Source organism: Colias croceus, chromosome 6 (assembly GCF_905220415.1).
Source record: "Colias croceus chromosome 6, ilColCroc2.1".
NCBI classification, from domain to species: domain Eukaryota; kingdom Metazoa; phylum Arthropoda; class Insecta; order Lepidoptera; family Pieridae; genus Colias; species Colias croceus.
Genome location: NC_059542.1, coordinates 2,193,589 through 2,207,327, shown reverse-complemented (window position 1 = coordinate 2,207,327; position 13,739 = coordinate 2,193,589). Strand labels below are relative to the sequence as shown.

Sequence of the window (13,739 nt, the reverse complement as noted above, 5' to 3'; positions counted from 1 at the left end):
ATAGTCTATAAACTAAAGAGTAAGATTTTTAGACAAGCAATCATAATAATCAACAATATCCTTTAAGTAGGTACATAATCAATCAAGTTTGCATTGTCCTCACACTTGTACAACTAGAACGTAATAATTGGAGAATCACTTAATTGTAGTATAAAAAAATAGTTTATACCGCCGCTAATGAACTGACTTTTGTAACAAACTTGATGCTACGGAAAAGCAAAAATAGCGATATTTGCGAGATTACCAATATAGTTCACTGAGTAAGCCGTAGATATCTTTCGATTGACTTCCCACGTAGATATTACTACGTGAAAATGTATTTTTATTACATACCTAACTAGTAAGTATAGCAGGTAACAATATAATATATAATACATAAATACACATTATATAATTCATCTGAAGAAAAACAATTGATTACCTATCAAGGTAGGTGTTATTAAATAATATGCGAGCTAAACGGTTTATCAGGTAGTAATATAACATATATATTTTTTTATTATTTAGTGTTTTTCGGAGGTGTTTTCAAGAGTTGACCGCAGGGTCGAGGAGGAAGGTTTATTTTTTATTTTTAAATCATGTCTGTTATATTATTAAAGTTTGCCTGCAGCATTTCATATAATAAATAGAGTGTAGAGGTAATTATATTTAATTATTGTAATATATGATTCGGCCAATTGCGTTCTCACTTTGTAAACGATACTAAGTCAGTTGCGAGTAGGGTGTAGAGCTAACTATAGTCTGTAGTTCCTTAGTATCGGCAAATACCAATTAATAATTATATTTATTGCATCGTTCTGTAATTCTAGTGGTTAGAAATTAGAATATATTTTACAAGCGAGAAAATATTCGCTGTCAGCTGACAGCACCTATATCCATTACTAAGGGAGATTTGGTAGAAGGATATGTTTCGACTTTTATTTTTGTTATTTTCGATTGTTGTGATAGCTTTCGATGATGACCCTGCACAACAATTACCAGCATTTAAAGAAAGGACTAAGGTAGGATCTGATTTTTCTGACAGTATTTTATTAATATTCATAATACCTACTACGCTAAATCACAATTATTATAACAAAAAGTCATAATTTTAAACCCTGTTATATTTAATGGGACCCAGTATTATTTACATAATAATTAATAAAGGGTAAAGTAAAGATATTCATTAGGCTTTGTATGTATATAGTATTAGCTGTTCGCTCCGGCTCCACCCGGGTTATAAGTTTCTTTATTTTTCAAAAATTTTACTAGTGATCCAAAAAAATACGCACGCTATTTTTATACAATAAACATAACTACGTATTATTTTCAGGGGCCTATCGGACTAATGACGACAAGTAATGGTGTGCCAGTTCCCTATAGAGAGGTATCTAGTTCTTTAAATACCAAGTTCCTGTTTAATGAATACTTATTGGATTCTATCACACACATTATACGAGAACGTATCCCGGAACGTTTCGTTCACGCAAAGGGAGCTGCCGCTTTTGGTTATTTTGAAGTGACCCACGACATAACAAATATATGTAAGGCGAAACTATTCAGTGCTGTTGGGAAAAAAACTCCAATAGTTGCTCGTTTCTCTCCGATTAATCCTGAGAGAGGAGGAAGTGACCTTTACAGAGACGCAAGAGGTTTTGCTGTAAGATTCTACACAGAAGATGGAAATTTTGACATGGTCGGATTCAATACACCCATGTTTTCTATTAAAGATCCTATCTATTTCACGACATTCACACACTCACAGAAAAGAAACCCAGCTACAAATTTGTTTGACTCTAACATGCTTTGGGATTTCGTAACCGAGCGTCCTGAATCCATGCATATATTTTTAATGGTTTTCGGCGATAGAGGTATACCTTATGCGATTCGAAATTTACCAGGTTTTAATATTCATACTTATCAAGTAGTAAATGAAGCTGGTGAATATTACTTTGTGAGATTCCATTTCCTACCAAATTCTGGAATTAAACATATGGATGCGGAACAAGCCAGAATTATAAGTGGAATAGATAGCGATTATCTTATAAGAGGTTTATACCGAGATATTGCTAAAGGTGATTTTCCTTCATGGTCGGTGTCTTTGCAAATACTTACACTAGAAGATGTGAAAAATGCGGATTTCAATGTGTTCGATGTAACAAAAGTACTCCCATTAGACAAATATCCTTTACATCCGATCGGTCAAATGGTTCTTAATAAAAATTTCGATAACTATTTCGCCGAAGTTGAACAGTTAGCTTTTAGCCCTTCAAATTTGGTTCCTGGTATACTGGGAGGCGCTGACAAAATCTTCGAAGCAAGGCGATTAGCATATCGCGAAGCGCAGTATTATCGTTTAGGAGTAAACTTCAATAAGATCCGCGTTAATTGTCCATTTATGGGTCATCCATTAACATACAATCGTGACGGAACTGCTCCTGTGAGAGACAATGAGAGGGACATTCCGAATTACTATCCAAATTCTTTCAATGGGCCAATTCCCTACATGGATTATAATACCACTAAATTAATAGATATTGTAGAGGATGAACCTAATAACTTTGACCAAGCACGAGATTTATACCAGAATCAAATGTCAGCGGATGAGAAAGAAAGGTTGATTGATAATATATTATACAGCTTGGCGACAGCGACTAAATTTCTTCAAGCAAGAGCAATTACACTTTTATCTACCATCCATCCTGATCTCGGTAGTAGAGTAGAACAAGGCTTGTTATCAAATATGACTGAAAATTATATGAATTTGAAAAAATAGTGTTATGCCTAAATATTTTATTATTTAAATCTTATTTCATTCTTTTGTGCTAATAAAAAAAATTTAATATATTAAAAAACGCAAGTGTGCAAACTATTGTTTTTTATTTATAATAAATTAATAATACATCCATATATTTGTAATTTCTAATGTATGTTCATCGTTTTAGATCATCATAATCATTTTATTTTTTTCTGCTTTAGCCATTTATCCATAATTGCGTGCTCTCATATCAAGGAATAAAACAATCGACGGATAAATTATTGAGAAAAACTTCATTCAAGTTATATTGAGATGACCTCAGTTCTTCAGTGCTAGACACCGAGTTCGAAATAACTAATTCAAAACGTAACCAATGTAATGAAAATAATTTATTTACATTGTAATATTACGTTGAATAGATTATGCAATTGCAACATTTTTCTTGGCTGGTTTAGCTCTTTCTCCATACTTATTAGACCGAGACTCGATGTATATCATGAATTCAAACAAACGTCAATAAGATTAATATTTAATTTATACATGAATAATATTTTTACAATAAAAGGATATTGTATCTATAGATAAATAGGGAAGTGCAGGAAACAAATATAGAGTATTGATAAAATGAAAATTTGAATGTCTTCATAATGATCTATATCTACTTATAAAATTTAAAAATAATATTTTAAATGAAGTGTAAGTTTACTAATTTTAATCCTATTGAAAGAATAGGAAAATTTTGCATTTCGTTTGGCCTTTCCGCCTTTGTTATATTAAATTAAGAGCGTGCCGTTGATACATTTGAACGCGTAAACATTGATCAATTTTTTGGCTATTTGCGAAATAGTTGCATTACTTGTAAGTTGGTCAGTTCAAAACAAGGCCGCAGTGTTCAGAATACTATAAAGTCGGTGACTGATCTGTTAGAGAGCTGTTGAGGGTTTAACAAAAATGTGATAATTGTTTTCATACTAAAATATGTATTGGTTGGTAGGAATAATGGCGATAGCCACTGTGAGTGCAAAGAGTGACCCAGGACAACAAATTATTCTATTCAAAGAAAAAACGTCGGTAAGCTAAGATTATATAAAATTAAACTTGTTTGTGCTTCATAACATTACTAAAGTTATGAAAATTTTTTAATATAAGTTATTTAATTTGTTATAGGGGCCAATTGGAATTATGACAACGAGTGCCGGAGCTCCAATCGAGTATAAAGACACGAACACCCTAAATACTCGCTTAATATTTAATGAATTTTTTATGGATTCTTTAACGCATCTAGTTCGCGAACGTATACCTGAACGTATAGTGCATGCAGTGGCAGGTGGTGCTTTTGGATATTTTGAAGTCACACATGATATCACACACATTTGTAAAGCCAAATTATTCAGTAGGGTAGGTAAAAAAACACCAATTGCAGCCAGATTCTCTCCTGTAGTTGTGGAAAGAGGTGGAAGTGATACTTCAAGAGATGCACGTGGATTTGCAGTGAAATTCTATACCGAAGATGGGAACTTCGATATTGTTGGATTTAATACACCAATGTATGTATACAATGACCCAATATTATTCCCTACATTTGTGAGAGCTCAAAAGAAAAACCCTGCTACGAATTTGTACGACGCCAATACTCTTTGGGATTTCTTAACACTTCGACCTGAAAGTTTTCATATGTTTTTATTAGTGTTTGGAGACCGCGGCATTCCAGATGGATATCATCATATGCCAGGATTTGGTATCCATACTTTTGAAGTTGTTAATGAACATGGAGAGAAGCATTTTATTCGATTCCACTTTATGCCAGATGCAGGAATAAAAAATTTGCGAACGGAAGAAGCAAGAAAAATAAGTGCTGAAGATGCTGATTACAATACAAGAACTTTGTATAGATCTATTGCTAATGGTGACTTTCCAAGTTGGAGTGTAAGTATTCAAGTGCTTACATTAGAAGACGTTAAGAATGCAAGAATAAATGTATTCGATGTTACAAAAGTACTACCTCTAGATGAATATCCACTTAGACCTTTAGGAAAGATGGTATTGAATAAAAACGCAGTAAATTACTTCGCTGAAATTGAACAATTAGCATTTAATCCTGCTAACTTGGTGCCAGGAATTTTAGGCGGACCTGATAAAGTGTTTGAAGCAAGGAGATTAGCTTACAGAGATGCTCAGTATTATCGATTAGGGGCTAATTTTAACAGGATACCCGTAAATTGTCCTATACAATCTAAAAATTTAGCTTACAACAGAGATGGAAAGCCGCCTGTGAAGGACAATGGCAAGGACACCCCTAATTATTATCCTAATTCCTTTAATGGACCAGTTCCGTATGTAGATCATAAAAGAGGAGAACTATTGAGAATTTATGAAGAAGACGCTAACAATTTTGAACAGGCAACTGAATTGTACGTCAATGAAATAACAACGGAGGAACGTAGCAGATTAGTAGAAAATGTATTATATAGTTTGGGCTCTGCCGCCAAGTTTCTTCAAGAAAGAGCAGTCAAAATCTTTTATATTATTCACCCAGACCTTGGTAGCAGAATAGAACAAGGATTGCTTGCTAACACATCAAAGCATTATTGGAATGATTACTGAAGAAGAAGATTGCCTTCATAAGTATTTTATAAGTATAGGCTGACATGTAAAGAAATCTAGCTCTTACAGTAAGCTAATGTAATAGAACATTTTTACGTATATCGAGAATATTATTGATCTCTTTTTAATCCCAAAAATAATTGTGATCCACATAACGAATAGTGAATACTAATAATAATTACTTAATCCACTGCTGTTTATGCAATTTTTTTTGTCAATAGATTATTACCGGTCTTGAAAATGACGTGTAAATATTCATGTACATCGATACATACAGGTCAAGCGTGCAGTGAAGTATGTAATTATGTACTTTAGGCTTAATTTATTTATTGCTTTTTAATTACCAATGTGTAATGCAATATGTCTGACAATAAGGAAATCAATTGACTTTGCTTGAAAATGACTTTTGATTGACTTTCTGAATTAGGAACTTCTTTTATTTTATACATATTGCTTAGGCTGGTTGCAGAGCTTGACCGACCATCAGTGCGTACGTCAGTCGCGCTTGTCATATTATGTATGGAAATTCATAAAACCGTTCATAGCTAGACCGACCATACGCACGCGTATTGTATGACCGACCATGCGTATTAGTGTCATATTCATACACATTGTTGATGCATATCGTCAGGACCGACGCGGACGGTACGCACTGATGGTCGGTCAAGCTCTGCAACCAGCCTAAGTTATAGCGTGACTGTCTGAATGGCTGTGACTGTAATCTTTCGAGAGGCAGGATACACGATTCCGTAGTACTTATTTATTTATTTATTTATTTATTTGAAAACTACACAGCTTACAGTTTGACTTAATCTACTTATCTATGATACAATATACAATACGCCACATTTTTAAAATCAGTGCTCTTTTATAGTTATAAATCTAAGAGATATTTTTGTTCAATTTGGGAGTTAAATTTTATCAAAAAGATATCAAAGGTCATTTGATGATGTACAGAGAAAATTCCTTAATTTAAATTATGTTATCATGTTATGAGAGGACACTATTATATTCATTATTAAATATTCATTAAAATGTATGCCTATTCTTTTATTTCTTTCATGATTTTTACATGGTGAGTAAAATAATCCAATATACGAGTATGTTATTCTTAAAACAAATTAGTGACACATTTTGATTTTAGTCTTTGCTACTCATTTTTTCACTTGAAGTGCGATAATAATAATAATTGACGAACTTTCAATTTTCATTCCTTCATTTATTCAAATGTTGTGTCTGTATGATATTTTGCCAGAGCGAGAAAATTAACTTTTTAAGCAAGTTTGTCCTAACAGTTAATTCCAAGTCTAAATACATAACGCCCGTAGAATCAAGAAAATAACATAGATAAAACAGCGCGTTGAAAATTGCAAATAATAAAACGTTATGAAAAATAAAACCAATGAAATTGTATTTAATAAGCATTGCAAGATGCAATTCCCTTAGTGCTGCGGTTTATTTACGTGAGAGCGCATTATAAAAGGGTCTGTTTACTCAAATTATAAAATAAGTACAAATTATTGTAAATAATGTTAAAGTTAATAATTTTATTTATTCCCATAACAGCTTCACAGTATGATCCTCTGGACCAATTTTTATCATTTAAGGAAAAAACTGCAGTAAGTAGTAACCTGAAGTAAATTTCTTTTTTATTAGGCATAACTATAATGTTTTGGAGATTTATTTAGACAGTTTGGTGTGTTCAACAATACATTACATTCATATAGTTAAGATATTCTTGCGCTTAGAAAACTTCTTCTTTTAACATAAATTCTATCAAATTCCAGCACTAAACATATTTTTAAAATATTTATTCCTGCACTTTAAAAAATTTTATTTCTACAGGGACCTATTGGCATTATGACAACAAGCAACGGTGCACCAGTGAGGTATAGTGATGCATCAATTTCGTTAAACCATCGATTGTTGTTTAACGAATATTTCATGGATTCTATAACGCATCTCTCTCGCGAGCGTATCCCTGAAAGATTGGTACATGCAAAGGCTGGAGGAGCATTCGGATATTTTGAAGTAACTCACGATATAACACACATTTGTAAAGCCAAGCTCTTCAGTGCAATCGGCGAGCGAACACCAATTGCGGCAAGATTTTCACCAATTATTGTCGAGAGAGGCGGTAGTGATACTTCTAGGGACGCACGCGGTTTTGCTGTTAAATTCTACACAGAAGAAGGAAATTTCGACATAGCGGGTTTTAACACTCCAATGTTTGTTATAAAAGATCCCCTATTTTTTACTACATTCGTTCATGCTGTAAAAAAGAATCCCGCTACAAATGTATTTGACGCAAATTCTTTATGGGATTTTTTAACCCTTCGTCCAGAGAGCTGGCATATATTCTTGTTGATATTTAGTGACAGGGGAATTCCTGATGGATATCGTCATATGCCTGGTTTTGGTATACATACATTTCAAGTAGTGAATGATAATGGTGAAAGTTATTTTGTAAGGTTTCACTTTGTGCCGAATAGTGGCATAAAAAATTTAAGTGCTGAGGAAGCTAGAAAAATTGGTGCTGAAGACGCCGATTATAACACACGCGATTTGTATGGATCTATTTTAAATGGTGAATATCCAACCTGGAATTTATCTGTACAGATTTTATCTTTGGAAGATGTAAAAAATGCAAAATTCGATGTCTTCGATGTAACAAAAATTCTTCCTCTAGACACATATCCTTTACATCCCGTCGGGCAAATGGTATTAAATAGGAACCCAGATAACTATTTCGCTGATATAGAGCAATTAGCATTCAATCCAGCAAATCTTGTTCCTGGGATTTTGGGTGGAGTTGATAAGTTGTTTGAAGCACGGCGGTTATCCTACCGAGATGCACAGTATTATCGTTTAGGTGCAAATTTTCATAAAATCCCAGTAAATTGTCCATTCCAAAGTAAACCTTTAACTTACAATCGTGATGGAGTACCACCGGTGAAAGCCAATGGGAAGGATACACCTAATTACTTTCCTAATTCGTTTAATGGACCAGTTCCATACAAAGATTTAAATAGTTCTCAGTTAATTGAGATAATACAACAAGACTCCGATAATGTTGAACAAATAAGAGACCTTTACCTTAATGGTATAACAGACGAGGAAAGGGATAACCTTATTGATAATATATTGTATAGTTTGGGTTCAGCTTCAAAGATTCTTCAGGATAGAGCTGTCAATATTTTTACAATTATTCATTCGGATTTTGGTAATCGAATTGAACAAGGGCTAATGTCAAATATAACAAGGGCATCATTTTACAAATAGTTTCAAATTACAATTAATGAAGTACCCATTGAAACAAAGGACCTTACATTTACAAATACCTTAGTGTAAATATATTTTTATCTGCAAATACATGCTTTTATTTTGAATAGTTATATAATTAAAAATAAAATGACTGAAAACGATTTTATACTTCTAATATAATTTTAACTTAGTTAATAACACGTCATCAGTGCTTACAATTCGGCTTTTTTTTAAATATAATTTAAATATGTCTTAGTACATTTTAAAACACTATTTTTGCACGATTTTTGTAAAAACTTAAACGCCTAACGTAAGAAGAGAGGTAAATATATTGTTAGACAATGTGTAACTAACTACTCCAATTTGAATCGTAGGTATTGTAATTTACCGACCATGATCTAGATACAAGAAGAACAAATTATATATGATTCACGCAATATGCTATGACCATAATCAAAACAATTTCCTTCAAAACCTGTAGGAAACTACAGGTTAATTTTACAGCATTGATTGAGTTTAATCAAATTTGAGGTATAGGGTATCACCATCATACTAAATTCATTTTTTTTGAAAACCTATGTAAATTTCAACACTATGTTTGCAATTCTGAAACCATACAATAATTAAATAAACATATGCTACTTTAAAATTACAACAGGCGCTATTTTCTTGTGCACTATCCTAATGAGTAGCAAATACATCGAAATATTGTATTTAAATATCCATACTTTAATATAATAAATATATTATATGCTTACTATGCTAAATATAGTGTCCTTTTGTTTGTCTTTTTTCGCGCCACAACGCAGCGACTTTCTTTTATGTTTGGAGATACATCGTTTTGATTCTAGAGAAACAAAGTACATCGTGTCGATTGAACTTAATTCGTGAGTACCAGACTTAAAGTTTTTAAATTGTCTAAAAACTAATCAAACAGTCTTTGTTACGATAAAAAACAAGTTTGCAAATTTTGTAATATTTGAACACGGACCGTTCGCGAATGTGATCGTGCTTTTTATTAACATAGGTACTCTAAGAAAGGTAGTAATTGATTACATTTATATAATTTTATTTTATATATTTATGAAGTTACAAGTACAGATGATATAAGCAATAATAATTATAATAAGAGTAAAATAATTAATCATTATTATAAAAATTAATATTAATTTGCTATTTCATGGAGTGACAATTTTGTTTTTGAATTAAATTTACAGGTTTTTTTACGATTTAAGTAAAAAAAACTTTACCAACATTTTATTTTAAAAATTATTTAGCATAAATATATTTAGAACTGCTTTTCATCTTTTTTTGGTCCTAGTGGTTTTATGTTGTAGGGAAAAGAACTTAAACCTACAAGTAATTTACGATGAAGAAAGTATTTGGAACACATGCATTATTGATTTTATGGACTATATTTGTTATATCAATACTTTCAACGGATGGTGAAGATGAAGCTTCAGATTCCGTACGAGATCAAATGGCCATATTTAAGAATGAAACAGCTGTGAGTTTTTAATTAATAATATTACCTTCACATTGAATGGTAGCAGGATTTTTATTTTATTTTATTGTTATCTAAATATTATAAAAGCTATGTCATATAGTGAAAGAATTTTAATTGTCAGACCAATCCTTCGAAATATTGCAAACATTGAGCTAGAAACTTTACCTCACTAATTATGATTGTACTAATCTATATTTTAGGGCAGATATATTCTTCTAACTACCAGTAACGGCGCACCGGTTGAACAAAGGGATACTACAACACTAAATAAGAGATTAATGGGCAATGAGTTCTTTATGGATTCCATAACGAGGTTTGCTCGAGAGCGGATACAGGAGCGAGTTGCTCACGCTAAAGGAGCAGGGGCCTTTGGATATTTTGAAGTCACACATAATGTAACTCAATATATCAAATCGGAATTTTTGGACACAGTGGGTAAGCGGACTCCCGTTGCTGTAAGATTATCTGGCACTGTCTTATCAAGAGGAGGCAGTGACAGTTTTAGACAGGGCCGTGGATTTGCCGTGAAATTCTACACGAAGGAGGGAAATTTTGATATCGTTGGGGGAAGTTTGCCTGTGTTTCCTTACCGTGATCCTATTATATTTCCTGGTTTCGCCAGGTGCAGAAGAAACAATCCAGTTACAAATACTCGTGACCCTAATATGGAATGGGATTGTCTTACTCGATACTACCAGGGCTTAGGTATTCATTTATGGTTATCAGGATACGCCGGTATTTATAGGGGGTATCGTTACATGCCTGGATATGGGATTCACACGTATCAAGTTCAAAATAAAGAAGGTAAAATTTATTTTGTACGGTTCTATTTGACGCCAGAAGCTGGAGTGAAGTATTTAAGTTCAGAAGAAGCGAGTCAGTTGGACTCTATTGATCCCGACTCATTCACTAGAGATTTGTATGAAGCTATTGCATGTGGTAAATTAGTAAGTTATAAATTTGAGATACAGGTCATACCATTTAAAGAAGCTATGAACTCAACATTAGATATTTTCGATACTTCACGACGAATTCCATTTAATATTTATCCAAAAATACCAGTGGGCCGTATAGTACTAAACAAAAACCCGGAAAATTATTTCGCTGAAATTGAACAATTGGCGTTCAGTCCTGCTAATTTAGTGCCTGGAATAGATGGTGGTGTGGACAAATTGTTTGAAGCAAGGAGGTTAGCATACAGAGAAGCTCAATATAATCGATTAGGTACCAACTTTCAAAATATAAAAGTGAATTGTCCTTACAGAAGTATAGTGAACACTTATAATAAGGATGGTGAAGCACCCATTGGTGACAATGGGCAAGGTATGCCTAATTATTTACATAATTCCTTCAATGGACCGAAGGCATATGTTGACGCGAATAAATCAGAATTAATAGAAATTGTTGAACGTAACTATGACAATTTTGACCAAACGGCAGAAATATATGAAGAAATGTCTGCAGAGGAAAAAGAACTTGTAATAAGTAATATAGTCAATAGTTTAGGAAATGCTGTACAATTTTTACAAGAACGAGCTGTAGCAATATTTACCCGGATTCACTCAGAACTTGGAGATAGAATTTCAGAAGGTTTAAAAGAATTTAAAAAGTCACCGACCTGCAATATCAAGTTCGATTAGTATGTATTATAATTAGAAGAAACAGTAGTCATACTTGAGATAAAATCTCTAGATTTAAACAGTTTTACTTTTTATTAAAATCTCACCAAAATAAATAATGTTATTTTACTTTTTCCTCGTAGTTTTTTTAATTACTGATCAACAACTTACAAGCTAATTAAAGCAATGAAACGTCAATCATATTGTTTTGCTTTAATGTTGTACGTGGTTGTACATTTTGAACAAAGATGTGAAAACATTGTGTTCATTTCAAAAAACATCTACTTCGGATACAAAAATTGTTTACATAATAGTGTACCTAACACTTAATAGCTTTCGTTGTATTGTAATTAAACTTAAAAATATTAATTTTCAATCGGTCAACTTAATGAACATTATTGGGTTATATTACATAGGTATCTTCGCTTCGATTCAATCTGGGTAGACCTTTTTATCTGGTATCCTTAACGTATTTATTAAAAAATCTGTACTATTTAATTACATAAAATAATACTATCATTCTTTACTAAACAGTAACTATAGTTGATTACGATTATTTTAATATTGAACTTTTTATGGAATCATATTATAGCCATATATATTATGTCTGTTGCTTAACCATAAATTAAGGTTTCAATTTACGAGTGTAATGCAAGTCTCAAGTGCTTAGTGCTAACCATGGACGGTGCTAACACATAAAACGTGTCTAGTATTTTACTCATAAAACTATGCGTCATAGATAAATAATAATTACTGGTCCAAAAGTTTCTATGTCATTAATGATAAGACAATTGAATCTATTGCATACGAATTACGCATAATATGAATATATGCGCATGTTAATTCTCATTTCTCATGTCACTCAGTGTTTGAAATCCTCTGAAACGGCTTAACCATTTTGTATTTATTCACTATGTTGGAAAATATGCCCTTAACTATATTTTTATTCTTGCAGAACTAGTTAATAAAAATAAGAGCGAAAGTTTTCCAAAAGCTTATCCAGTGCAGCTGTGCTTACTTTTTTAATTTCAGTCATTCATAATGAACTAATTTTCGTAAAAAGTAAAATTTAAATAAGGAAACTTGCAAAGACGGCATACTGCATAGACAGAAAAAAACTTAGATAAACACGATACTTAGATTATATCATTCACAGAAATACCTAAATTAAATATCAAACTGCGTAATTGAAAAAAATAATAAATAAATAAATATTTCAGGACAATCTTCACACACGGCACGATCTGATCCTATACCAAGCTTTCGCTTGTGTTATGAAAACCAGATGGCTGATAAACATACATATATAATTTTAAATATCTACTTATGTATAGATAATTAACACCCAGACACAGAGCAAACATCATACAAATAATAGCGAACCCACGACCTCTAGCTTGGAAGGCAGGGCCACTACCAACCAAGCCAACCGGTCAGTCAAAATAGTGTTGGGGGTTTACCCAATAAATTTTTCCAAATATAGCCTCTACTGTCGAATAGGTTCGTCTTAGATCTTATTGTTTTGAATGTTTATTATCCTCAATCGCACAGAGGAGACGACTTAACAATTGATGAGTTACAAGATATCTTTCTCGATATGTAAAAAGGAATGGAATGATTTCGATCCAATATCTAGTGTTACACATATCAAATCCAGCTTTCTAGTGAAAACAGAGCGTTTGCGGTACGTTGTGCAACGCACCGGAAGACTCTGGTACAGACAGAAAAACAGATTATCCATCTATATACCAGAAAAACAGATATACTAAGAATCATTTCAATGCATATGTCAATGAATCAATAAAGCTTGTGACTTTTTGTATGAACGGAAGTGAAATACTGCAGTCCGATGATTATCTTTCATGCAATCTGAACTGATTTCTAGTATAGAATAATCATTTATCGTAGAGAAATCTATTAAGCTAACTTAAAATAAAATGGTGTTAGTGTTAGAGATAAGAGAACATACGTTTGCAGGTTTTTAATTACCTTACCTATGAATAAATGA

At 32.4% G+C, this 13,739-nt stretch overlaps 4 protein-coding genes across 4 annotated transcripts; all 4 read left to right on the top strand.

Annotated features, from left to right (window-relative positions):
• The first annotated feature begins 735 nt into the window (after positions 1–735).
• Positions 736–2,829, top strand: LOC123692525 (catalase-like). The gene is made up of 2 exons (XM_045637285.1): positions 736–1,001; positions 1,313–2,829. Exons 1-2 carry the CDS (start codon positions 906–908, stop codon positions 2,753–2,755), a joined length of 1,539 nt encoding a protein of 512 aa, XP_045493241.1. The 5' UTR covers positions 736–905; the 3' UTR covers positions 2,756–2,829.
• Positions 2,830–3,542: 713 nt separating this feature from the next.
• On the top strand, positions 3,543–5,341 carry LOC123692614 (catalase-like). Its single transcript, XM_045637377.1, has 2 exons — positions 3,543–3,808; positions 3,905–5,341. The coding sequence occupies exons 1-2, from the start codon at positions 3,716–3,718 to the stop codon at positions 5,339–5,341; spliced, it is 1,530 nt and encodes a 509-aa protein (XP_045493333.1). The 5' UTR covers positions 3,543–3,715.
• A 240-nt stretch (positions 5,342–5,581) lies between these two features.
• LOC123692613 (catalase-like) lies at positions 5,582–8,710 on the top strand. The gene is made up of 3 exons (XM_045637376.1): positions 5,582–5,635; positions 6,880–6,960; positions 7,187–8,710. Exons 1-3 carry the CDS (start codon positions 5,582–5,584, stop codon positions 8,621–8,623), a joined length of 1,572 nt encoding a protein of 523 aa, XP_045493332.1. The 3' UTR covers positions 8,624–8,710.
• A 1,264-nt stretch (positions 8,711–9,974) lies between these two features.
• Positions 9,975–11,752, top strand: LOC123692610 (catalase-like). Its single transcript, XM_045637372.1, has 2 exons — positions 9,975–10,112; positions 10,313–11,752. The coding sequence occupies exons 1-2, from the start codon at positions 9,975–9,977 to the stop codon at positions 11,750–11,752; spliced, it is 1,578 nt and encodes a 525-aa protein (XP_045493328.1).
• Positions 11,753–13,739: the final 1,987 nt, after the last annotated feature.

What these genes read in the sequence shown, in the direction of transcription:
- LOC123692525 (XM_045637285.1), top strand. Translation starts at nt 906, where the DNA reads ATGTTTCGACTTTTATTTTTGTTATTTTCGATTGTTGTGATAGCTTTC. An exon ending in CATTTAAAGAAAGGACTAAG is followed by an intron (nt 1,002 to 1,312) that starts GTAGGATCTGAT and finishes TATTATTTTCAG; the next exon opens with GGGCCTATCGGACTAATGAC.
- LOC123692614 (XM_045637377.1), top strand. Translation starts at nt 3,716, where the DNA reads ATGTATTGGTTGGTAGGAATAATGGCGATAGCCACTGTGAGTGCAAAG. An exon ending in TATTCAAAGAAAAAACGTCG is followed by an intron (nt 3,809 to 3,904) that starts GTAAGCTAAGAT and finishes AATTTGTTATAG; the next exon opens with GGGCCAATTGGAATTATGAC.
- LOC123692610 (XM_045637372.1), top strand. Translation starts at nt 9,975, where the DNA reads ATGAAGAAAGTATTTGGAACACATGCATTATTGATTTTATGGACTATA. An exon ending in TATTTAAGAATGAAACAGCT is followed by an intron (nt 10,113 to 10,312) that starts GTGAGTTTTTAA and finishes TCTATATTTTAG; the next exon opens with GGCAGATATATTCTTCTAAC.
- LOC123692613 (XM_045637376.1), top strand. Translation starts at nt 5,582, where the DNA reads ATGACGTGTAAATATTCATGTACATCGATACATACAGGTCAAGCGTGC. An exon ending in CAGGTCAAGCGTGCAGTGAA is followed by an intron (nt 5,636 to 6,879) that starts GTATGTAATTAT and finishes ATAATGTTAAAG; the next exon opens with TTAATAATTTTATTTATTCC. An exon ending in CATTTAAGGAAAAAACTGCA is followed by an intron (nt 6,961 to 7,186) that starts GTAAGTAGTAAC and finishes TTATTTCTACAG; the next exon opens with GGACCTATTGGCATTATGAC.